The 26,311-nt window shown below is 40.0% G+C and overlaps 1 protein-coding gene across 2 annotated transcripts; it reads right to left on the bottom strand.

Moving 5' to 3' along the window:
• Nucleotides 1–322: 322 nt before the first annotated feature.
• LOC114844814 (sodium channel protein type 4 subunit alpha B-like) lies at nucleotides 323–25,754 on the bottom strand. 2 transcript variants are annotated; one of them, XM_055503866.1, is made up of 28 exons: nucleotides 25,323–25,754; nucleotides 21,415–21,721; nucleotides 20,740–20,857; nucleotides 20,080–20,170; nucleotides 19,634–19,762; nucleotides 18,817–18,908; nucleotides 18,491–18,733; nucleotides 18,341–18,404; nucleotides 15,056–15,197; nucleotides 14,522–14,719; nucleotides 14,236–14,421; nucleotides 13,788–14,156; nucleotides 13,542–13,671; nucleotides 12,819–13,057; nucleotides 12,214–12,387; nucleotides 11,609–11,965; nucleotides 9,263–9,673; nucleotides 7,100–7,217; nucleotides 6,867–7,021; nucleotides 6,586–6,759; nucleotides 6,224–6,250; nucleotides 4,972–5,094; nucleotides 4,416–4,688; nucleotides 4,206–4,259; nucleotides 3,990–4,131; nucleotides 3,734–3,834; nucleotides 3,339–3,609; nucleotides 323–3,202 (listed from the first exon to the last, which is right to left on the bottom strand). In XM_055503866.1, the coding sequence occupies exons 2-28, from the start codon at nucleotides 21,679–21,681 to the stop codon at nucleotides 1,980–1,982; spliced, it is 5,871 nt and encodes a 1,956-aa protein (XP_055359841.1). In that variant the 5' UTR covers nucleotides 21,682–21,721; nucleotides 25,323–25,754; the 3' UTR covers nucleotides 323–1,979. The 2 variants fall into 2 exon arrangements, with proteins under 2 accessions (XP_055359841.1, XP_055359842.1); XM_055503867.1 differs by lacking the exon at nucleotides 6,224–6,250 and having other exon boundaries at nucleotides 25,323–25,752.
• Between the last annotated feature and the right edge of the window lie 557 nt (nucleotides 25,755–26,311).

The following is a 26,311-nucleotide window of genomic DNA, read 5'->3' as shown; positions in this document are numbered from 1 at the left end:
TTAAAGGGCAATACACTCAGAAGGACAGACCGCTGTGGCGATGCAGAGGACTGTGCACATCTGTTCTGTTTTATTTTTCAGAGATAGAGAGAGAAAGAAATAGAGCGAGAAAGAGATTTAACAGTGTTGCCTTGTAATGAGGTCAAATCAGCTAACTGGTTCCTAATGTGAAAATAGAAAGATCAATATGTAAATATTCAAAACAACAAAATTAATATCTATACATTTGAAAACAACAATTATAAAAATGTTGTTCATCTGCAGCAGGAGCCAATCTTCTGTTTTAACTGTAACTGAGAGATGGAAAGCCAACAGATATGGAAAAAGCTTTTATTAAGATTCAGTAAAACAGTTGATGAAGTGCTTAACCTAAGTGCAATACAGACATCAGGTTGTCAAGGAAGGTCTTTTATATAAAAATGAACACAGTATCTTTCTATAATTTGCTCATCAATGTTATCATGAGTCACTGAAATGGCCTCTTCAATATAAATACCTTACAAAAAATAAGTAAAAATTACCTTTACATACATTACACAGCCTCAAAGCTCTTTACAATGTTAATTACAAATGCATTCATCCAATTTAATCCTCATCCATCAGATTAGATTATTATGGTCTAGAGAGAATCAGAGACGTGTGCGGACAATGATTAATATCAGGCACATAATTCAGGGATTATTACAGACTGTCTTGAAGTCAACTGTCAAATCTGTGCTTGTGCTTTTTCCAGGCGAGATTCACGTTCAAATATGTTGTAAAAGTGATACACAGCAGCAGCTCTGAGTCCTATCACCTGCGCTACAAAGCACCTTCATTCAGCCAAAGTGCAGGTACAGTCTCTTACAAAAGTACTGGACTGGCACTGAGCTGCAGACTGAGACAGGATCAAAACATGTATTTTAATTTGGATTTTCATCTTTTATTTTATTTTTATCTATACCTCTAGAGGCATTAAACGTAATGTGGCACCTTTTGTGTCCGATCACCAAAATTTAAAAAGCGTGCATGAGCAGCTGTAATTCACTAAACCTGACTTGCATTACTAACTGTGCTTTCTGTGTTATTGTAATAATTCAGTTCATAAAAAGGCAAATAGCACTGAGAGATGTGACAAAGCTACTGCAAAAAATAAATAGAAGATTTCAATTTTTTTGTTATACTGTGTTAATTCTTGCTGCTGTATTTTATTTTCTTCTCCGTATTGTGCCGTTGTGTGACGCAATTTCACTGTGGGACTATTAAAGGTTTTCTTATTTTTATTCTTATTCTTCTCAAATTAGACCATTTGGAAGGCCAGAATTCAGTTATGTTGAACAATGGAAATAAATATTTTTATGTACATTAAAACCTGTGCTCATGTAAAATTTGGGTGATCTGATACAAAAGGTGCTATTGTATGTTCTTTATCTTCCACTTGTTAGCATTACACAGATGTCACTTATGTCCTCAGGTCTAAAGAAAGATGTTTTGCTCCTACTGTAATACAAATTCAGCTGTACAAGTGTTCAAGGAATAACTAGTGTGCTAGTTATCAATTTAAGGATAATCAACATCTCTCAACATCACTTAAAAGACAACAATCTTTCTTTTGAACCCCACTGCATTTGTTGAAATTGTTCTGCAAAATATGTTGAGCTGCAACACGTACCTATTAATAAGTATTATGAGACATTTGACCTTTGTCCTTATAAAGCTGCAGGTAACAGCTATTTTGAGGTATAATAATATATCATGTTATCAAACTTGCTGACAAGTTTTAATTCTTTAGATGGGGTTGAAACCTGTTTCATTTCATATTATTCAGTGTAAACAGGGTTGTGACTTAATAAACATCACTGCATACATTTTTTTCCTTCTTGTCTGCTAATTAATGTTAATTCATTTGTTAGATTGTGAGTTATTTTGCTTTGTATTCTCAGCTGTAAACAACAACAAACAAAATGACACAGCCACTGTCACAGCCAAACAATTAAGTCTCAAAGAAACGTTTCCTCGTAGTTTTCACCGGACACCTCAAGTTCAGATTCTCTGGCTATTGATCTGGCGACCTCAGAGAGGTCGCTGGTCGCTCTGGTCACACTGTCGTAGGATGGTGGTAGGGACATTAGAGGGTCCTCTGCTGTCTCTTCCCCCACTGGCCCATAGTGCTGTATCATGGAGGCTATCAGCCCTTCTGTTTCTGGAGCATTCTCCACATCCACCACAGTCTCGTAATTTATTTGTCTATAAAGGTACGATGCCTGCTTCACCTGCCGGCGAACCAGATGCCTTCTGTAACACCTCTGGATGACGATGGCAGACACCTCCTCCAGTTTGTGACGCAGCGTGGAAGTGATGGGTTCGTGGGAAATCTTAGAGGGGTTTGCTATCATGAACTTCTCCTCCATCTGCTGTTTGAGTGCGTCCATTTCTCCGGACTCACCCAGGACTCGTTTTGTGAAGGCAAACAGGATGTCCAAGCAGTGAATCCTGTCCCCGCTGACCATGGGGAGGTCCATTGATATGAGCTTGGACATATTGGGCCTGGCTATGCGCAGTGGCTCCGACAGATTGTCAGCGAAGTTCGACAGCATGGAGAACTCAATGAACTGTGTGGCTTCGGAATCAAACTTCTCCCAAACCTCGTAAAACATCTCAAAGTCATCCTCACTCAGAGGCTCCGTACTTTCCTCTGTGGCAACGCTAAAATTCTCTAGAATGATAGCTATGTACATGTTCACCACAATGAGAAAAGAAATGATTATGTAACTGACAAAGAAAGCGATGCCCACCGAGGGGCTGCCACAGTTTCCCCGAGTGTTAGTGCCAGTATTGACAAAGTTAACGTCACACTCGTCAGGGGAGCTGGACATGATGGGGCTCAGGAGGTTATCCCAGCCTGCGGATGTGCTGATCTGAAAAAGGCAGATCATACTATTCCCAAAGGTCTCAAAGTTGAACATGTCATCAATCCCATCTTGTTTTTTCACGTAGGCAAAGTTCGCCATACCAAAGATCGCATAGATGAACATGACGAGGAAGAGCAGGAGGCCAATGTTGAACAGAGCTGGCATGGACATCATTAAGGCAAACAGTAAAGTCCTTATTCCTTTGGCTGCACGTATAAGTCGAAGTACACGTCCAATCCTTGCCAGTCTGATGACTCGAAACAGGGTGGGAGATACAAAATACTTCTCAATGATGTCTGCAAGAACAATGCCTGAAATGAGAGGGAAAGAAACAGGCGTTAATAATATTTCTTACTTTAACAATAAATCAATTGCAAAAACCTTTCCCTCCAAAATACATCGTTATTACAAGTTTACTTCCACCACTGACACTTTGTTTCTACCTACCAACAATAGAGAGAATTATCACCACAAAATCAAAGATGTTCCAAGCGACTGTGAAGAAGTAACAGCGGAGGGCGAAAATCTTAATCAGGCATTCGGTGGTGAATATCACGATAAAGACCAGGTTAATCTTGTTGAGAATTGACTCCATGCGCGCTGACTGCTCATCGGTTTCCACCATCATGGTCACCATGTTGACGATGATGAGCATCATGATCATGATGTCGAAGGCTTGTTGGGACACAAGGTCGAAGAAGAAAGCTTGGACAACGTTCTGTGGTTGGGACACAGACAGGTTTCAGGGAATGTAACTGGAATGTTAATGAGCAGGAAAACATAACTGACAGGTGTATTCAAATATATGTACAACGAATCTGAAAAATGAAAAATTATTTTACCGCAGGCCTTGGTATTGGCTTCTGCGGCTTCTTTGATCCTAACTTTTTCATCGCATTGTAATACTTCTTCTGTTCTTCAGTCATGAAAATATCCTGACCACCTAAGTATAAAAGAAAAATATATTACATTATTTTTTTATATTAAAATATTAAAAGAATGATTCTTGTTAAGTGAATAGTGGGATGGTCTGCAAAAGTGTGTGAGATGCACTACAAAACATGAACACAGTTGTACATTATATGTTCTGAGTGACACTTATCTTTCGTTTCTGTTGGTTGAAATTGTCAATAATGACACCGATGAAAAGATTGAGAGTGAAGAAGGAGCCAAAAATGATGAACACAACAAAATAAATGTACATGTAGAGGTTGATTTCCCTGACAGGTTGTTCCTCCACCTGAAAAATAAGTCAGTCAGTCCTTTGGTTGAAGATGTTTGAACAGAACTGTGGGAGGATAAAGACATACTTACTCCTCTTGAGTCAACAGCTGCATACATGATCTCCATCCATCCTTTAAATGTGGCCTAGGATAAAATACAATGTTACATACAATTAAAGCGTACAGCTCTGTATGCTGAACTATCTCCTTTGGCTATGGAGAGAAATAATTCAGACATCAATCTTAAAACCAGGAGCTCACTGATGAACACGACTGCACCACAGAGCAGCATTAAACTCACCACTTGGAGAAGGGAAAGGTATCCGAGTCCCACGTTGTCGAAGTTGACCTTCACCTTTGTCCAGTAGAACTGCGTGTCGTTTATGGAGAGGCACTCAGACTTGTTGTTGACTACAGACACGCTGTGGATGAACCCAGTCCTGTTCACGCACTTGCCGAACTTGCCTGCGAACAAGTTGACGCCCATGATGCTGAAGATGAGCCAGAAGATAAGACACACAAGCAGCACGTTCATAATGGAAGGGATGGCTCCTATGAGCGCGTTCACAACCACCTAAGAAGAAACAAGATGAAGTCGGTCAGACATGTGCAGATTTTATCTTTTTTATTATTTATATTATTATATTATATTATTTTATTTGTGTATATAAGGTAAAGGTCCACAGCCAGACTCAAACACTGACAATTGGACTTATGCTGCATGAGCCCTGACAGTTTGGCTACCAGGAAGCTTGAGAATTGTTTGCTAAGCAATACAATAATGTTAAATTATTGAGTTTTCAGGTTTATTATTATTAACATTAATAATAAGAAAAATTTAATCATTTTTTTCTTACCCGCATGCCCTCAAATCTGGACAATGCTCTAAGAGGTCTAAGAGCCCGCAGAGTTCTCAGGGATTTGATAGCAGCAAAGTCAGAATATCCCAGCGAGTTAGCTACCAGGCTTATTAAGGACACCTGTGGGGGTCACAGAAAGACACATCAACTGTAAGAATCATCAATTTGTGATTAAAACACTGGGAGCAAGAACTGAATAAAGCAATATATTCTTATCAAGGAACTATATTTTCTGCAACAAATAAGCAACAAATTACTGTTAAAAACATAAAAAGAAAACATTTAAAGAGCCATTATTTAGTTCAGCGTATTCTGGGACATTCCACAAGCAGGAACACAGTCATTTAAATTTGGAAGTTTAGATTCACTGTGTTTGATTTATGATTTTGCAAATTTAGACTTTGGACCACTCTATTCTACATCCAAAGGAGACAAAACAAAATGGCATCCCACTGTTGAATGACCCTTGGATGAGCGCTATGAATGGACATGGCATGACATAAATGAAAGAAACTGGAAATTCATGTTATGACTGATGAAAACACAGACTAGTATGCACATATGGATAAGTGTCCATGCATACATACTCAACTATATATGCATATAAAATATGTATATATATCAAATAGAGTGAGTTTTATAAAGAATTTATATCTCTCTTTGCCAAATTTCCTTCCCAATTTGAATCCAAATGAGCCAATATATTATTCAAAACAATTTAGGACTAAAAGGGTCCCAATGATTTCTTTATAAAAGTCAATTTACAGATGTGTTCTTCCAATATATCTAAAGAAGATAGTCAAAATTGTTCAGAAGTACTTGGCTCCTTGAGACAACAGAAAATCAAAATGCAAAATAAAACAACAAACGTCAAAAAGTAAAAATAAAACATTCAGTACATGAACTAAACACGTCAGTTAGGAAACAAATTCATTTCTAGATTGCAAATCTTGTGTAGCAACATCTGTGTCAATAGCTGTTTAAAACAAAGCGCACCAGATCTTCTGTAGATAAACCTCAAAGTTCATGGTATTGCAATTACTTTTTGATATAAAAGCCAAGGTCATGTAGTAAGTAAAAATCTATTACATTTTATAACAGATGCTTTTATTTGGGAACAAGACTGTGGCTTTTGATATCGCGACAGAAAGCACTTACAAGTGAAAATACACAGAAGCTTTTGTGATGCAGATGCAGGTTTCCACTCGCAGAGCTCATACTCACCTGGGAACCGCTAACTACAACTTACCCTAACAATAGAGCGGTCTGTGGCAATCTGTGTAACAGCAGGTGAAATCAGAGGAAGTCAAGTCACGCCTTGGGGGCGAATACGTACAGCGGGGTGTGAATAATCAATAGTACAATGTTTACATGGGTGCATCAGCAGTGTAGGATGGGATTAAGCAAGAAGTAAAAGATGCTGGGCTTCAACCAAAAAAAGTTCTCGCTTTCCTGTACAACACTTACCAAGCAGTGAATCCCCCATAATATAATGCTACATTGAGCCAAAAATAGGAGCGAATACAAGTCGGTCAAACTCAAGCTTGCATTTGTAGCATTCTCCCATAATTAACAACATGAAATGTTAGATATGTCAAGATATTCACTTACATCCACGATAAGAAAGTCAAGCCAGCACCAGTAGTTGGTGAAGTATTTCTTAAAGCCATATGCAGTCCACTTGAGGAACATCTCCAGCACAAAAATGTAAGAAAAGATCTTGTCGGCGTATTCCAACACCACCTTAATGACCTTTCTCTTCTCAATGTAGATATCTTCAAACGCCTGCAGCAGCAGTAATGTAAGAGAACACAAGCAAATGTTAATCTTGAGTAGGTTTCTAAAATATTTTTTTAGATATATTCCTTTTAATTAAATCCCAGTAGTCTTACCAGAGCCCCACTGCTGAGCAGGATCATGAAGATGATAAACGTCTCAAACCAGCTGTGCTCCACAATCTGATAGCAGGTCTTTCTCAGCCTCCACCAGACCTGGCCCAGACCTTGGCTGTTGTCAATGTCACAGCACTGACAGTGCCTCATGCAAACTGATGAGGATGTGAAATGTTATATATACCAACTTATAATATTTAACAATATCAGATCTAATGGCATTTAAGGCTCACATTCTGGGAAGCATTCTTCTGGCTCCATACTCTCTTCAGCCATCACCGATAGATTGTCCACCTCCTCTCCTGGCTTCCTCAGGTCCACTGTGCTGCCTTCGGACAGGCTGATCTTCTCCTGAGAAACAATAAGTTTTAGTTGCCAAACAACTGTGCGACTATATCGTGGATGTTTACTCATTCTCTACTAGATCGCTGTTGTACTATCAAGGCTGGATCACCTTGACTCACTACTTTGCCTTTTACCTTGCACACTTTTCTGAGCCTTAATACAATTTTTATGAGATTTTTCATGTGTTGCAACAGCAGCATATTACAAATGATTTATAGGGCAGAGGTGCAGGTCCAATCCTGGAAAATGGAAATGAAGTGTAATCCTGCATTAAATGCATCCACAGGATCTAAGCAATACAATAAGTGTTGCCACTGTATCTTGTGTTTAAAGACAGAGCAGATAGAATGTGAACTGATGCACTTATAATAAGCAACTGTACTAAGACTGATACATTGCAGTGCGTGAGTATCAATACCTTCTTAACTGAGGGGGTATTGACCTACATTGATTTGAAAGGACCTACATGAGAACCTAAATGCACAGTGCAAGGTGCAGAGTGGAGCATCACAGAAAAGGAAAGAATGGCATCCATTCAATTCAGCCCAGCTCTGCCTGCTTATGGCTAAATGGTGAGTTTACACTGCTCTGTAGGCCTCGATTCCACATCTGGCTTGTTGCCAGCAGCCGGAGAGCACAGGAGTGATGCACTAAGAGGCCCAACACCCACAGGAAAGTAAGTAATCTGACTAGAAAGAGAGGAGGAAACCTTCTGAAACTCTCAGAGCCCTGATAAACACAGTAATATCTAGCGAGAAACTCCAGCAAATACAAAACCAGAGCAAGTGGAAAACTAGGATATATTAAATAGGTCTATGCAAAACCTCATCAGTCCCTGATTAGTGGCTTGAACAAGCAAGGAGATACTGTATTTCCAGACTTCATGTCATCATACTGTATCTAAAACTCAGAAATGAGAGCGGTACTGTGTTTAATAATCAGACTGGGGCCTATAGCCATTTACCAATAGTAAAGCCAAATAACCAAATAGCTATTACAGTGTGATAGTAATTCATTATGCAAACCGAAAACACCTGATTGTGACACACTGAGGCCTGAATAAATAAATTATTCAGGTTCAGGAAAATAAAAACTGTCCTTGCTTCATCTTCTACACTCACTTGCTCTTAATCTTTTACTAAAGTGTATGTGTTTATTCACCTACTAATACTGTAAAACTCTGCTTGCCTTATGATATGTCCATTGTTTAATACAAAGTTAAACATCTTAAGTTATATTTGTCTCACCGGGGCACTAGTCCCTATCAGAGTTCACCTTGTCTGCTTGACAGATTAAAAGCTTATGTGTTCGGAAAGCCTCCACATCCGCATCTCCTTCCCTGCCTGCCCCCCGCTCTACAACAGACTATAGCACGTCCCTCTCTCGCTTCAATCTTTCACCGTGCTTCAGTTTTCTAATGACATGTGACATAATCAGCAGCACCAGGATGGCGGAGGTTGTTTAGCCCAAAACAAACACAGTTCTGAGTTCCTGCTGAAATCATTAATCTTTCACAAGAACTTTCTAGAGCCACATCTAAACCACAGCCTGACACAAACAAATACAGATCATAATGTAAACTTCTGTGTTTTATAATTTTTTTCCTAGACATTATTATTATCTAAAAAAAAAAGCGGCTTGTTGGCTAAGTTGGTAGAGTGTTGGCTTGGGAAGCAGAAGGTCCCAGGATCAAGGCCCACCAGCTCCTGGGCTTAGGAGCTGGTGGACTCCCCACATAGCTCCTATGTGGGCTTAATAAAGTTCAATTATTATTATTATCAGTAGTAGTAGTACTACACAATATAAGCAAATGTTAATGTAGGCTTTTCATCTATGAAGTCCAATAGATGCTCCACTTCCATCTTCTGAAGCATTTAAACCCATAGGGTGAAGAACAATATATCACTCTGTTGAATTCTTTGAATAAAGTAAACATAGCACAAACACTTACAGTAGTCTTTTTTAGAATTAACATTACTAACATTTTTGGTAAAAACGACCCAAACCAAGTGAAGTTAATAAAACATGTATATATTTAAATGAAAACTCACTGGCTTATTGTCTTCATCATCAGATGACTCTGAAATCTCCTCCTCTTCAAGAAACTCCACATCTGACTCTCCAGGAGCGATGGGAACGATCACAGTCAGGTTTGGGTTGGTCATGTAGCTGTCCTCTTCTGGTACTATGTACTTCTCACCGTAGCTCCCAATAATTCCTCCATTGCTTTCCACATGATTACCAACCAGCTTGATGTCCTGACTGCCCTCTTTGGCCTTCTGCTTTCGACCCCTAAATCCACGATTGAAGATGCTGGCAATAATTGAGCCAAGCCAGGAGAAACCGCTGTGAATGCGGGCGATAGCGACCTGAATGTTGTTCAAATCACCATCTTCATCTGGAGCAGAGAGGTTGTCAGAACTGAAGGAACTGAGCAGCAGAGCCAGGAACAGATTCAGCACCTATTGACAAACAAACATTATGCTTTATCTTATAGAAAAGGCCCAATAGATTAGTTGGAGGTACAATTTTTACAAACACACTGTAGCAGACTATAGGCTTTTTTGTCTGAGGATAGGTGCATAACATGATGCCCCACATATGCTGTAAACACTGGCAACCCTGCATGGTATAGTTCTGATGATCTTCGCTAAACAAAAATGAGGCACACACAAAAAAACACATATGGATTTGGGTACTTTAAGCTACACAGCTCAGGTTTCCAAGCATTCAAGTTCTAAGCAATCTGTCCGTTAGCTTACAGAGCAGCATCGAGCACTGTACGTACTGTATGCGTGTGGTCTATGTATGTGCACTGCCTGTGTGCGCAGTTGGTAAGGATCATCTTCGGCCACTGAGCCGGTCAGAGATGGGGAGCATGAGCAGATGATTAGTGATGAATGCCCTTTGACCTTCTCACCCCTAAGCATCCTGTATAATCCCTTGGATAAACAGCTTTCCTACGACTCGTGAGTGGACGTCTCTGTCCATTAAATTCCACAAGGAGCACTATTGTGATCTGGACGAGACAAGGCTAGAGCTACTGCAAAGGCTTCTGTGCTGCAAGGGTGAATGTGTTCTTTACCTTTATCACTGTTGCTGACAATGCAGGAGAGTATTTCAGAAAGTTTGGAGAAAGACTCAGAATGTGTAAAACCTTCAGGCTTGCAGTATTACAGTGTTATTATTAAATATTGTTTATAAACTGTATTGTTTATTTATAATGTTCACACAATAAATATCTATCTAGAGATTAAGTGCAAACACTGTGAACTAATATCTGTAAGCGGTGGTTGAGGTTTTAAATCATTTGTGACAGACAGATAGATTTCTGAGCATTGGATTAAATGTGGAACAAACTAGCATTTAATTGCGGTATGAGGGAACAGAGGGCCTGCTGGGAACAGGTGATTTAAAAGGGACTACACTCAAAGCCTTGTTCAATTTTTTCAAAAGCCTCAGTATTTTAAAACTGTTGTGATGGAAATAACGCAATGAGTATGTGGTACAGATAATGATCTAATATGTTCTGTTTAGACTTTTGAAATCCAGTTCTTCATAGAGGGTCATATCAGGAATCTAAAGCTATAAATCCTGACAATGGAATAGAGAAACAACTTTTGAGAAACAGCTGGAAGCAATGATGTGCAGATTGTACTTAATTCAGTGTGAAATCAATACCTACTGCAAAGGCTAGAACAACAGCAAGAACCCTCTGTGGCCCTGGCTGATCTTTTGTTCGGTACTTAGGTCACAATTTCATGAAATTGGATTGGATTTTAGATGGGATAAAACATAGGCTTCGTTGCAGTAAAGCTTCTCGCGCACATTGTGTGTCTGTTACAGTTTGCACGACAGCATGTGCAGATAATACATATATGACTGCAGTGGGACAACAGATGGTTTATTTGCAGTCCAGACATGATCTGTTTTGAAGTCCGCTAATGCTAATCTGGAAGACAGCTAGCATGACACAGTTACATAATCGCTCATCTCAAACCACTGTTACCACCATTACCGAATTTGCACAATTCCTCGCAATGAGGCAAAGTAGGTCCCATTCTCATAATATTGAACTACCAGTGCTTGTTGGTGCAGTGTTGCCTAAGCCGTGATTACCTGTGACATCATCATTTGTAAGTGGATCACTAGTTACAGTTGGTTGCCCTTACATGCTGTTGAGTTTCTTTCTAGGCAGATGACTACTGGGGTCAACTCTAATAAAAAAAACTAAATTATGCCAGATATATTTGGCATAATATACAACTAAATGCTCTAATTTACAACTAACCCCAGATATCACTGAACATGACCTGGGTGAATGAGAGCCTTCACATATATATGTCAAATATATCATATATTTATTTATTTTTATTATTTTTTATATCATTACTCACCACCAGATTCCCTATGACCATGACCAGCATGAACACCAGGATGCAGAGGGGCTGCCCAGCCACTTCCATACAATCCCACATGGTCTCGATCCACTCGCCACATAGCACCCGAAACACAATCAAAAAGGAGTGGAAAAAGTCCTTCATGTGCCAGCGAGGCAGCTGACAGTCAATGGAAATCTTACATACACAGTCTTGGTAGTTCTTGCCAAACAGCTGCATGCCCACCACAGCGAAAATGAAGACGATGATTGCCAAGACCAGTGTCAGGTTTCCCAGCGCACCCACTGAGTTGCCAATGATCTTTATGAGTGTGTTGAGAGTGGGCCAGGATTTTGCCAGCTTGAAAACTCTTAACTGAAAAGGAGCAGCAAAAAGACAAATGATGTTGCATCTGTATTAAGGAAGTGTACGTATTTTTTAATGTGGGATTCATTTTATATCGAACATCTATACACTTAACCCTGTTAAGGATTGTAATAGTTAATCTTGTCATCTTTTCTGAGCTTTATATGTAATTAATCTATATAAGTATTATAAAAAAAACTCAACTAGTCGTAAATAAGCACAAACTTTCAGTATAGAAGTGAGCAGTAAAGTGTTACCAATCTAAATGATCGCAGGACAGAAAGTCCCTCCACATTAGAAAGTCCCAACTCCATCAGACTAAGGCAAACAATAATGCCATCAAAGATGTTCCACCCCTGCTGGAAGTAATAATATGGATCGAGGGCAATCAGCTTCAGGATCATTTCAGCTGTAAAGATTCCTGTAAATACCTGAAAGAAAATACAGAAATGCAAAAACGTTAGACACTACACTGACAACACTTTACTGAGAATCTAACACTGCTAACATGCACAAGGTATACTGTTGTTTTACTTTTACATTTTTAACAATACTAACATGTATACAAGTTTTTTTAATTGCTTGATGTCAAGGGGACCTAACTTTGTTCCTTTTACGTGTATACTGTATGTGTTTCTAAACCTCAAGACACAAGCAAGATTAAATAAGGGTAGAGTATGAGCTTAACTGCCTGATAAAAAAATAGTCTCTTTTAGTTTTCTAAAAAACTTGTACATCACATTTTCTAAAAGTGAATTACCATGGCCCAATTTGACCTGAGCCAGATCAGCATCACTGACTAGCTGACACAGCTGTCTGCAAATATAGTAGTAGTAGTCTTTTGTTTCAAACCTCTTCTTACCAGATTACCCACGGAGAGCATGGTGTTGAACTCCTCGGTCATGGGGTAGTGCTCCAGAGCCATAAAAAGGGTGTTTAGCACAATGCATATGGTGATTCCTAAATCCAGGAAAGGATCCATCACCATAAACTTGACCAATTCCTTCATCTTAAGCCACTGGGGGCAGCAGACCCATATCAAGTACTTCTTTGCAAACGTGTACCAGCAGGGATGACACTTTTGCCTTGACTCCTCAAGCTCTGCAATGACACACTAGGAGTCAATGTTTACTTGTAAATTCAGAGGATCCAGTTATCAGGTTATCCACATCCACAAAAATGAAACCAATGAAAGGCAGAAAACTTTGCAAAACTAGTAGTTTGATTGTTATTATTAGTTGAATAACAACAGGTGCTTTATGGCAGGTGCTTTTTGGATAAAGACTTACGTTTCATCTTAACTAAGCTAATATAAGCTAAGCTAAACTAAGCTATGCTACACTAAGATAAGCAAAACTAAGCTAACCTCATATTAATTATGCATGTTATACTGAACTTCTTAAAGGTAACTCCTTTCAGCTTATCTCATCAGGGGTCCTGACGCAACCCCTCTCTGAGGGGATTAAACCCCTGATTTGGGCGACAGGAGCACGACACATTAACCTCTTCACCAAACGGCCAGGGCTGCCCTGAAAAAGGATAGAATGAGATAAAAACTACTTTCTAGACACTGACAATGACTCACCATCCATAGCATCACTGAGGAAGCTGACAGAGCTCAGGCCCCTTTTTCTGTGGACTGGAGGAGGCTCTGTCACGGTGGGGGAAGGCTGGAGGGGAGGTCTGGGAACTGTGTCCTCTGAACTGATGGGCCTCTGGTAAACACACAGGAGCTGAAACATTATACAGTGCTTTCTTCTCTTTAGTACAGGTAATAACATTAGACATGCTGAATGTTTTCATTCTTAAAGGTACAGTATCTATCACTCACTGTGTCCTCCCTGACCCTCTCCATGCTATGTGTAGGTATGGATGTTGGAGTGTGCAGGCCCAAAGAGTTGACTCCGTTCTGGTCCAGGGAGACGTTGAGCCGCCCGTTGACGTTGAGGCTCGGGGTTAAAATCTGTGAGCAGTGACTCCTAACGCTGCCCGTCCTCCTTTTCCAGGGTGTCGCCATGGAGCTGGCGCGACTCCTGAAGACGTCCCCATGAATACTGTACTCATCGTCAGCATCAGCCTCTGAGTTCATCCGCGTCCGGAAAGCGCTGAAGATGCTGATCTGGCTTCCTCTTCTGGTGCTGAGGGGGTGAGAGGAGAGCGTAGCCAGCAGAGGGTGGGCTGGCAGAGGAGACGGAGGAGGCTGCAAAGACAAAGCTGATGTGTTAGACCCAAGAATCAGGAAAGCTGAGAACATTCTCAGTGACTGTTGAGTGTGGTACCATCAGCTCCTCTGGTGGGTCACACTTCTCTTCAGCAGCTTCTTCTGCTGTTTCCTCCGACAGAGCCCTGTGAGATCTTCTTCTTCTACTGCTGCTTCGCCGTATACTTCCTGCTTTGAGGCAAAAAGGAGACAACTCTGGGGACAACACAGAGTCCGTCTCCTGAGCTTGTCTTCTTGCTGCCAACTACACATGTAAAGACAATATAACACAAATTACATTTTCTATTTGTCCTCAGCTTAGTAGAAATGAGCAAATCATTTTTGGATGTTTTCCTTGCACCCACTCTTTGCTCTCTTCGTAGGTGTTCCATTGCCAGCTGAAACTCCCTCTCCTTCTGCCAGGCCTCAGCAATGGTTGCCTGATTCTGCTCCTCATAGGCCATGGCTACTACAGCCAGAATCAAGTTTACCAGGTAGAAGGAGCCCAAGAAGATCACCAGCACAAAGAAAATCATGTAGGTCTTCCCTGCTGATCTCAGGGTCTGAGGGAGCAGATGGGAAGTCAGTAAAAACAAATTCTTCAGTTTTTTAGCCCAGTTCAGTGATTATGGTGAATAAGCACTATACATATTTGTACTTAATCATTTCATTTAAGAAGTTTGAGCACTTCTAATTTATCCTTTATGCTTAGTCTAAACATAACACTGACAGTAAGGGGGTAATAGAATCTAGAGAATTATTAGTGTAGTTTAATAATTATGAAGAATAAAATTATATTATTTGTAGTCAGGTATGTGTGAAAATATATAAACTACCACAATATTGAGGTGGCCATCACAATATTATTCATAATATTTGTGTGTAATATTAGTCGGCACCTGGTGGAACAGTTTTTCCCAATAGTCTTGTGTCATGAGACGGAAAAGGGCCAGAAAAGCCCAGCCGAACGTATCAAAGCTGGTGTAGCCATAGTTGGGATTTCTTCCTACTTTTAGGCAGTCGAATCCATCTGGACACTTCCTGCAATGACATGGACAAATAAAAGACAAATGTCAAATGACAGCACAGGCAAACAAAGTTAAACCAAATGCAGCTGGGACAGATACAGCTGTGTTAGCGTGTCGGCTGTTTTACCACAGTCCAAACCATTTACAGTATCTACATGTAGACCTGTGGCCTTTGACTTCCCAGGGGAGAGAAGAGGATGAGACAGTAAGTACATACACAGCTATCATCACAATTATTTCAGCTGAACAAGGCACTTGAAAATTGTTCCATCCCGGGACACTAAAATGCACTGGAGCAAAAAGGGATTATGTTTAGCCAGATGGGTATCAAATTGCAGTTCAGAAGTTTTTCAGCTCGATGCCTCCATCTCTCATCTTCATTGTTACAATAGAGGCATTACAGCAAATATTTAAGTCCAGCAGCTGAGAACAAGCTGGACTGTCATGTCAATCTGGGTGCAGAATAATTTCGTAATGGCTGGCAAACAGCTGGGCGGGAGAGGGATGCAGAGGGAACAGCTGTAGATCTCACCAACCTGCCAGCTAAACAGGAATGCTCACTAAAATCCTGCCGCCGGGAGAAAGGAGGCTGCGTGAGGCCAGCGACATCTTCCTGTCAGACTACTTCTCTGCTGTACGGTTTAAGCTGTCACTAATCTATGCATAGCTCAGAGCAAGTCCTCAAACAGTACAGTGGTTTTAGTCCTCACACATTAATCATCATTCAAATATCAATGTTCTTGCTGAAGCTATTAATTGATGTGTTTGCCATAATTAAAAGTGACTACATAGGCATATATTGTGGATTAGATTAGATTGTGGCTAATCCTGTTAGCGTACTGATAACTTCAATAACTACAGAATATAAAGTGAATGATTTGTTTATGTGCCAGGGGTTTTGTTAGTGCTGTGCTCTGGACGTTGTTTCAGGTTTATCCTCAAGGATAAATAATCATCCACAGCCAACATAAAGCATTAAATATATGTTGCCATGTTAATTTGCCATTATTCTATATCTATCCTATACTGTATTACCAACTAGTAATATGTATTCATTAAAAACTTTCAGGCAATTTATTCTTAAACAAGTAGGAATGTTTTAAGAACCTCATCCTAGAGTGTCTATTTTTTATAAATAGTCTGTTTAAGAGCACACTGCCAATTTCCTATAGTTGGTGCAGCAGAGCAGCACAGAAACATCTGTCCATCGCACCAAAGTGTTTTCTTCTACCCAGGGTAGAACACACAACCTCGGGCAAAAGTTGAAGCTGTCTATACTGCACAGTCATAATCCTTGATGCACAGTGGCTTTAAGATGCCGAGGATAAGCATTCTGACCAAACTTTACAGTGGCAATAAGAAATTTGAATGTGTGTGTGTGTAATGTGTTTTTTTTTTCTGTGCCTGCTTGTGTCTGTGTGTGTTTGTGTTCATGTGTGTGTCATCAAAATGTATCCAAAGCTTTAATTTGGAAATCTACTCAGGGATTACTTGTTGGAATACACTCAAAAGATTAAGCATCCTCTATGTTTTACGTCCTCCATCCTGACCTGCTTAATATCTTGCCCATCTCCACAGCCGGCCTCAGAAAGATCTAAAATGTCACAGAAGGTAAAAAGCTGTCTCAATCCCCGAGACATAAGTTTACCTATGTCAGACTGACCTCAGAGTCAAGACACAGTGTTTCCCTTTTCCACTGTGAATGTAAATGTCACAAATGCCAGATGACTGGAGACGACAGAACGATATTCAACTTAAAGGAGGACAGTTAATCCTACTCACGCTCCTCTTGTCTGAACCCTTTAGCATATCATTACACTCATCACATTAAAATACTCAGTGTGCTTTTGGAGCTTCGCAAATGGAATAGGCACAAAACAGCAGTCTGCAAATCTAAGAAAGCCCAATTGCAGTAATTCTGATCTTAGTGACCTACTATTTAAAGGGGTTTGATGTAATTTCCTCTCGCACGTCCTCAAATGTATCTTCTGTTTGCTCTGACTTGAGCACAAATTACTCAATCAGATGTTACGTCTTGGGAGATTAAGTTCCTGTGTTTTTAGAGAGTAAGATTAAAACTAAAGTGTGGGCTGCACATTGATGCCAATGACGTGGAGTTCTACACTGCAACTGTTGTATTAACATTACAACCGTAATCCATTAGTGAAATTAAGGCATTTTATTTAAAATAACACAGAACTTAAACACTTAAATAGTTAGTTTCAATTCCAATGGAGGTCATATGAGTTGTTGGTCATGTTATTTGCTAATGTTCCACGTGTGCTGAACTTCATGCTCAGACATTTATGGTATAATTAGATGTACTGTCTGTATGTACTGTAATTATATTCTAAATACTTGAGTGGCTATGTTTAGAGGTTATAACATTTTAAGTGTGGCTTTGCTTTATGTATTCCACTTATGTTGCTTCCATTAATATTGGTACAGTAAGAACTGCATGATACAAAAATCAGTGTTCAACCTTAGTCCACTGTGCAGGACTTGTTACATTAATGCTACTCATTTTGGGCTGTAGGTTGGATCTACTAATACAAAACCACAACAAGCAGAATCATTTTGCATGCAGGCAAGTGTGGAAATCCAGAGACACTTGAATAAAGAAAAGAGTGTCTGCAGAAATTCCTCAGCAAACATCCAATATCAGTAATTTTTGTTATATGCTATCAGCCATTATCTTATATCATTAACAGCAGCACCTAATGGAAGCCATTTGTTGAAGCTGCGGGATTTCAGATTCACACAGATGGGTATTTAGTCCACTATAACCCTTGAACTGGGTCTGGCATGGGCAGAGTCATCCTGTTGTGCTTGTTTCAAAAGCATTTGGATTTATAGGATTATTCAGTGCGTAGGCTGAGTAGCAATATTTGGATGGTTTCACACTGTGCTTTTGATTGGGAACAAAGTCTGTCACATCACTAATAAAAAATATCAGCTATGCATTTTTAAACCTGAAACCTGAAGCATCATCATCCATCAACCATCTGTTTTTATTATTCGTTAAAAATTATTATTATTGCTTTGCATTCACTGTCAAACAGGAGTCTTAAGCTACTACAACCACATACACACATTACACACAAAATACATAATGAACAATATGATATTATGCAATAATAATCAGTAAGCACTTACCCTGCATCACTTCCATATCCACATATTAAGGCATCCTTTGCTCCTTCAATTTTGTAGAAATTATCTAAGTAAAAGCGAAAAGAATTTAAAATATTTGTTTTTTTTCTAACTTTATTATTAGTATTTATTAGTATTATTGAACTGGCTGACCTTCGCTGCTGAGGAAGTCTTCTGTGGAGCTCCAGGTTCTGTTGTTGCAGATGAAGGTTTCGTTGGGATTGTAGGAAGAGTTTATGCAGTGTGCGAGGCTGCGGATGCACTTTTGTCGCAGGAGCCCCATGAACAGCTGCAGGCCAATGAGGGCAAACACACTGAGGCAGAAGACAGTCAGGATCATCACGTCTGCCAGTTTCTTCACAGACTGGATCAAAGCGCCAACGATAGTCTTCAGGCCTTGATTAAAACAAGCAGACAATACATAATGACAAACGGGGAATAATTAAGATGTGTTATTTGGAATAGGCAGAGTAACTGACCTGGGATAACTGAGATAGTCTTTAGTGCTCGTAGAACTCTGAAGGTTCTTAAAGCAGAGACATTTCCAAGATCTACAAACTCGGTCACATATCTGAAATTTGATATGAAAACACAAAAAGATTAACGAAGTTGCCTGAAAAGAGCTGAGGAGAACCATCGATGCCAGCGATACTGACTACTGTAACACAGCAAAACACTAATGTCCTCCTGAGTCCGTGTGTCCTTATGTGGAGCTCTACAAAAAAAAACTGGACCCTAGCAGATTTTATCCATCCACAATAGTATCCAATCAATTGACCTTGTCCCCCGAATCTTATCTCAACTGACACTGGGTTTTTGTAGCCTCTAGTTAACCTTCAGAGGCTGAAGAGAGACACACACGTGCCAGACCACTACATTTGATTTGATTCATCTTAACTAAACTGAATTATGTCAAAACACAACGCTGATTCAACGTTAGATTTATCTGACATTTCAAGTGAAACAAATGCTTGGATATTAAAATAGCAGCTGGTTGGCAAGTGTAAGAAATTCAATTGCTTTAGTCCTAATTTTTTTTCAGGGAGGTACATCCAGCTAAAGTGATTTGCTTTCGTTTCCAAACAAAGCTAATGTTCTTACAGGATGATTGTCTGAGACAATGCAGCAACACTGAAAGGTCACTGGTCTAATCTGCCACCTGCATCGTGGGTAGTAAGGGTAAGTGTAGTAAGTAATGGCACAGAGATCTCTGACCTCCACAAGAGGCTTATCACCAGTCACACTGACCATGGTCAATGTAGTGGTGGGTTATTAGTCGACTCTAATGTTACTCACGCCATGACAATGACCGAGAAGTCCAGCCAGTTCCATGGGTCTCTCAGGAACGTAAACGGCACTATGCAGAATCCTCTCGCTAATATCTTGATCGCTGACTCGAAAGTGTAAATGGCAGTAAAAGTGTACCTGGAAAACAAATTTTGGGTCTCAGGACCAAAAAACAAATCTGGAACCCACTGCACGAGGCAAAGGAACAAAGTACTGGTTTGTGTCACTGCAACATAGGCAGTAGGAAAAGCATGCTACATGCTAAGCTTTGCTCTGTGATCATAACAGCATGCACATCAGATACACTGAACATTACATGCGTCATATTACTTACATGTGCACAGATTTTTGATGAATCACTGATAAAGCAACAAACCCCAGCAAAGTCTCACATTAGAACAGTTGTGCTAAAGTTTTGGCTCTGAAAAAAAAAAAAAAACCCTGCGTGTACTCACTCCAGATACTTGGTCCATTGTGCTGGGTCTGACATGGCCATGAAGAAACAGTTGGTCAGTATGGTGAACATTATGAACAAGCTAAACAATGTGGACAAGAGGTTAAGGAAAATGCAACCAATCACACACCTTATTGTTTCCTACTTTGATTTAACATGTGATGGGGGGGGGGGGGTTTACTGGTTCCAGTGATCAATAACATGTTGTAGGCTATAACACGGAAGACTTTCAGAGAAAAGATGCTCTCCTGCATGTGAAGTACAAACCAGCTGTCTGAGAACTAATAGAGCCGTCACATGACGTGAAATCTCCTTGCTCTTATTTCATTTCAGAGATTAAAAGAGGGATATGAGGGGATTTGGTTTGTGATGCCAGAGAGGACCATTACAAAGCTGTTTCAAAATTGGGACTCTGAAAAAAATCCAACAGAAACCTACACAGAGAATCTGTAAATATTAGAAATTGGCTTATCTGCCTGTGTGAGGTGAGAAGGCAACATAAAGGTGATAGCTTGTTGTAAATGCTTGATATAGGATCAAACTTCTTCACCTACATTTCAGTTACTTTCCTTCCTGTCTGTAATCCTGCTACTATCATCGTTAAACTAATCATACCGATAGTGAAAAACAACCAACACCTATGGGCACTCAAAAGGATATGAATGGACTAAGATTTTGATGGAAATTGATCTGATCAGGTGAAATGGAGTAAATATGTAAAGTGCAGATGTGGCACTGAATCTGAAGATGGCTTTTCCTTTGTTGAGTACTATAAACGTCTGCAAAGAAAACAGAAACATTGTGAGTAAGAACACAGTATATAAAGAACTTTAAACAATATGAAACATTACACTATTCCCCATAATGACTAAACAAATACAAATCATTATGTTCGAGCATAAGCGCAGCCCACAGCAGGGCTCAGTCTATGATCTGGGTTAACTTTGGCCTAAGTTAACTTTTAGTGTTCGTTCCCACAAAGTGTGAGGCCATTTGAAATAATGGAGGCAACTCCAAAGCGGGTTGAACCTTTTCCCCAACAGATGTGGCATTTATTTAAATATTTTTTTCATCTTTGGATAATCCTCCCATCCAGCAGGGCTTCACATGCCAAAACAAAGAGACCCTGAGAATGACTGCCACGTCCTCCCTCATCGTTCCATAAGCGGCCCATTAATGGGCAGCGGCCTGATCTACCAACTCTGGGCAGCGAACGCTTCCTAATCCCAATTCTGCAGCCACAAGAGAGTCACGCTGTTAGTGAACTGGGTAAAAACGCTGGTCAATCAGGAGGTCATGGTCATCATTTAGAATAATAAAAACATTACATACACACCCTCTGGTTCTTGTAATAAAATGGATCAATGTCTTCCAGCGGCACTCCAATGAGGTCTGGGGGGATTTCGCCGTAGATGCGCGGCAGCTGCTTGCCTGCCTCCAGGTCGGCCCGGGGTTTGGGCGGCTCTGCGTTCTTTTGAGTCTCCTGGCAACCCTTGGCGTTCTTGGCCCGCTCCTCCACAATCCGCTGCTCCAAGGCAGCCAAGGATTCGCGAGTGAACCGCCGCAAGCCATCAGGACCCGTTGGTAACAGCATGGCTGCCATCTTTTCATCCTGATTCTCCTGTACAAGAATTTACTTACAGCTGCAGGTGACGAAGGCAAAAGGCAAGAAGACAAATAAATAATTAATGAGAATATTTATGAATGGTAATGGGTCTTTGTAAAAGTAAAAGCTGAACTGTTTGTACTTAAAGTCAAGGGTTTGTCACCAAATATTTTGAAGTTCAATATTTATTTTTTTCCTCATTGTTTAAAACTAGCATTCCATATGTTTAGTTAGTTAATTAAGAATTAAATGTTAGTTCAGGAAAATGAATATGATTCCAATTCAAAGGTTACTTCCCAATGTAAAATAACAGCCACATCTTGAACACTAAGAGGAAATTACAGGTTATATTTGTGGTATTTGATCAAAAACACACAGACATTATAATTAAAAGGCAAAATACGATTGTATCAGTTGTCTTTGATGGGTAGAATTGTCTCAGTTTGTGCAACAATTTGTGCAACGCGCAACAATCTGAGTGATTGTCCACTATTCAGCGTTTGTATTATAAGGGCTGAAAAAAATGAATATTTAAAGCTGCTATTTCTTTGTTGGTGGTGAGAGAAGTCCAGATACTCGATGTAAGTTCTCCACTCTTCGCACTGACCATGGGCTTCCTGTTACCCAACCGTCTCTATCAAACTAGGCCAACCATAGTTCTGAGTCACAGGGATTAAGGCTGCAGCCTGTAGCTCTGACCAAGGGTTTTCACCAGCCATAATTTAGCTTGGCCATCACTTGCTGTTTGCTCCCAGCAAACTGGAGGAGACAGCGAGACCGGGCCGTTCACATGCACCCACTCATGCACTGCTGCCAAAAATGTAACTTGGTGAAGTCATACTTGGTAGACACATGATGCTTTAATGTACGAATTGTGTGTCTGGCAAACAAACAAATGTTTGTGAAATTGCCACTTTCCTTCTAGATCTGGTTTTGCCCTTGATCAACTCCTGAGGGAAATTCTGTAGATGTTTCTGCACCCATCATCCATCATGACATTTATCCCACTGAGGGTCAGAGGGCGGCTGGAGCCAGGCCCACTTCTCGTTCTGTCAGCTTCTAAATGCTCCACCACATTCAGCAGCCTGCTAACTGTGCCTGTCTGCTGTTTTGTCATGAGCAGCTACGCTTCCACCATCAAGCTGAGCCAAGAGTGTTCCACCAAGGAAGACCTTCAATATGCACTATGTCACTTGCCAGTGGCATCGATCAGCTGTGCTCCACTCAGCAATAGGCTCATCTACTAAAATAAATTGGTAACAGGTGGAGCCTTGCTTTAAATTATTTAGGAGCTCAAATGTGCTTACTGTTGCCATGATGTCCAGTGGAACATGCTACACACTTCAACTTTAAGAACGAGTTGATTGGGAGTGTAAAACTTTGATAGAGCCGTTGAGATCAGGGCTTCGTTAGACTAAAAGGAGTTCTTATGGGCAAGCTGTCTAACTCTGCACTAAAACAAACACAGACAGTTTGCAGGTAATCTGATCACAAACTAAAGCCACTATATAAATACACTCCACATTTTTGAAATAGACTGAGTCTGATATTGTAATAACTGAAAAAGCTTTTCCACAGAGAGGATTACATTTTTATGTCCCCTTTATGATGGAGAACTACCATTGCATCCTTGTCATGTTGACTAAGCTCTGTGAGTTTTCCATCTCCTCCTGTCCTGAAATGCATTGATCCCTTCACACGTTCAGCCAGACGCTAGTTATCTGCTTTCTCTTGATCTGCTTATTTGGCCCAAGTTGATCTCAGATCAGCTCGTCTCATGTGCAGAATCCAGTGCTCTGCATACGGTACATAAATAGGTTATGGACCAATTGCAGTGTGACAAAGCAGATAAACAGGTTCAACGCAGTGAAATGACAAACATTCACAGGAATTCTCCTCTTAAAGGTAAAAGCACAGTAGCCACAATGATTCAGCACAAAAATGTACTGACTATTCTGCATTTAAAATAGTGTGATATGCATGTCATGTAGGACTTGCATCAGCTTACTTAAGGGAAGAAATGGTGGCAAAAAATGGCACTGAACTGAGGGAAACAATATTTTAGTTGAATGAAATTTAATTCCCACCACATCAGCCAGATGTGATATGATCATCATCACTTAAATAATCATGATGATTAGACTGAAAGTAGAGCAGTGTCATTAACTGCCGGTTTTGACATGCACACATGTTTTGTAATACTAATGTTTTAAACTCCCAGAACAGGAAGGTTGAAGGTGTTCATGAACAAGACGCCACCTCACGAACAGCTGGATCTGTGCTGGTCTGTGTGAGATCATTAAAGTAAATACATTAGTTACACCCATGGTCTTGCAAACATTGCTCCAGTGTTACTAATGTGGTGTCTGGACATCTCACTTATGTACCACTACATGATGGTGTCAAACTAATATTTTAACCCCTGGATTACTGAAAACACAAAGATAAAAACATCCATCTATCTTTGGAGGAGCAGATTTTTTTAGTGTTAAAAACAGTAGCTTCTTATGGGATAAAATGCTCTGCCCATAACATATATGTTAAAATCATGTCCTATTTCTGTCTTGAATTTGTAAATGATGAGCAGCTTTGTGGTCAAAAAGAAACTACATCTCAACTAAAACACAATTTTAAAGCTGAACCATTGGCCACTTCCCTGTGTCCATCTTCCTGTAACCTTCAGTAATGTACTTAAACTTCATTGATCTTCCAGAGACGTTACAGTACCTTTTACTGTAAACATCAGCCTGTATTCTCTTACTAGACCTGACACCTGCCTGACGCAGTGGTACTCATCTGCAAACTGGCTGATCTGTGAAATTTAACAATTTTGCTGGAGGATTAACTGGCTGTAAGACCAAGCTTCTTCGTCTTCTATCTCGCACTCCTCGTGTTAATGTGACTATGTCATTTTTGTGCTAATGTGTTCTAATTACACGTATTAACATGTCAAATGTCACACAGGAGTTTGGTTCGTTTTAGCTGATTCATGTTTGGTCTGGGATCGTGCAGGGCCTCACACTCATCACAAGTTCACAGACTGAACCGATGAATTGTTTCCTTTAAAAAAAGCATTTCAGTTTAACTGCAGCATATGCCTGAATACACCAGCTACATAAGGTACAAGATGGAGGCAGGGATGTTGTTAGCAAAGCAGAAGTCCCTAATTAATAAGAAATACTTTTTAACACAAAAGTAGTCCTCTACAAAAAACGCTGAAACCAAAATCAGTTATTTTAGAGGATGAAGGTTTTAAATGTCACGTTCTAGTTTTAGATCTCAAGTAAAGGGTTGGAAAAGCCCTTTGTCGCACATCATTATGTAACGTTTCATCCACTGCATTAAATAAATTATAGGAACCATGAACATTAATAATAAATAATAACCAAAACTGTCTATGCTGTGTTAATTAGTTCGTCCCATATTCTATGAGCTGTTAACAAGCATTAATGTTAAAACTTTTACTAGTTAAGCCTAAATGTTACTTTATTGACATTATGATTAGTATTATCATATTTCCATTTATTTAAGGAACCTCTGCAGTGGCTTATTGTCGTTGGTCAAAGAAAAACAATATACAAACAAATAAACAAAACAGTTAATAAACAGTGCGTTTCTTCAAATCCAGGCATACTTACGTATGAAACTCTGAGATTTACAGCATCATTTTCAGAGTAAAGTTCTTGAAGTTGCAGTAAAAACCACAGCCAAACCCTCCGTGCAAAATCCATGTCTTTTCTTCAAGGCTTATTCCGCTTCATTGTGGACAAACACTCCAAAGCAAAGTTTAACGCTCAAACTGACTCCTACACAAACACCGGAGGTCTAATCACCTTATGTTGCACATTTTTAACCTTCTCCTAGGTGCGACACATAAGTTGTTTTCTCTCCTTCCATTTAAGCGGCTTTTTCGTTTTCATCCCACAGTGGAAAAGTCCCGAGCCGCGGTAAGAGGAGAGGAGCCCGCGCTGTCTTCAGCTGTTGCTCATCGGGACAGACGCACCTCGATTTGCCCTTGAGCCAAAAAAGCGCGAGGGCGGGAGGATGCTGCTGGACTACAGGGGATTACAGCTCCTTTAAACACATCGTGTTACACTCACACCACACTGGGACGTTTAGAGACACACGCAGCTGTCCCATTTCACTGAATCATGAAACTGGAAAGAGGAAACTCAAACTTTGGATTTGCCAAAATATGTGCTGGTATCTGCTGTTATGGTAAACAATGTTGATTTTATTTTGATCAGCATTTAAACATTGACATTAACGCTGTGGACACCGCACTAGTCGCTGTACAATAGTTTTTAAATTTATAATTGGAGGAACTTCCTAACTTCACGTTGTTGTTGACATTTTATTTAGTGTTTCCAATAAGGTGTGGTGGTTTTGGAGCACCTGTTGTAGACAACACATTGCTAACGTGTCATTGCACCCTCTACTGGCAAGTAGAGTAATATAAAAAATGACCATTAAAAGTAAAGACATAAAAAAGCAAAGTGTCGTAAATGACCTGACAGCGTGTTAGATGAGAAGGCTGTGCTTAATGTAAAGAGCGAGGAGGGCGCATTCTTGTAGTTTATGCATATTCAGGATGAGAGTGGGTGATGCCTTCCTGACGTTCTGGTGT

This window comes from Betta splendens, chromosome 17 (assembly GCF_900634795.4).
Source record: "Betta splendens chromosome 17, fBetSpl5.4, whole genome shotgun sequence".
Taxonomy (NCBI): domain Eukaryota; kingdom Metazoa; phylum Chordata; class Actinopteri; order Anabantiformes; family Osphronemidae; genus Betta; species Betta splendens.
Note: the sequence above shows the minus strand (reverse complement) of the source record. Positions and strands in the feature narration are given on the sequence as shown.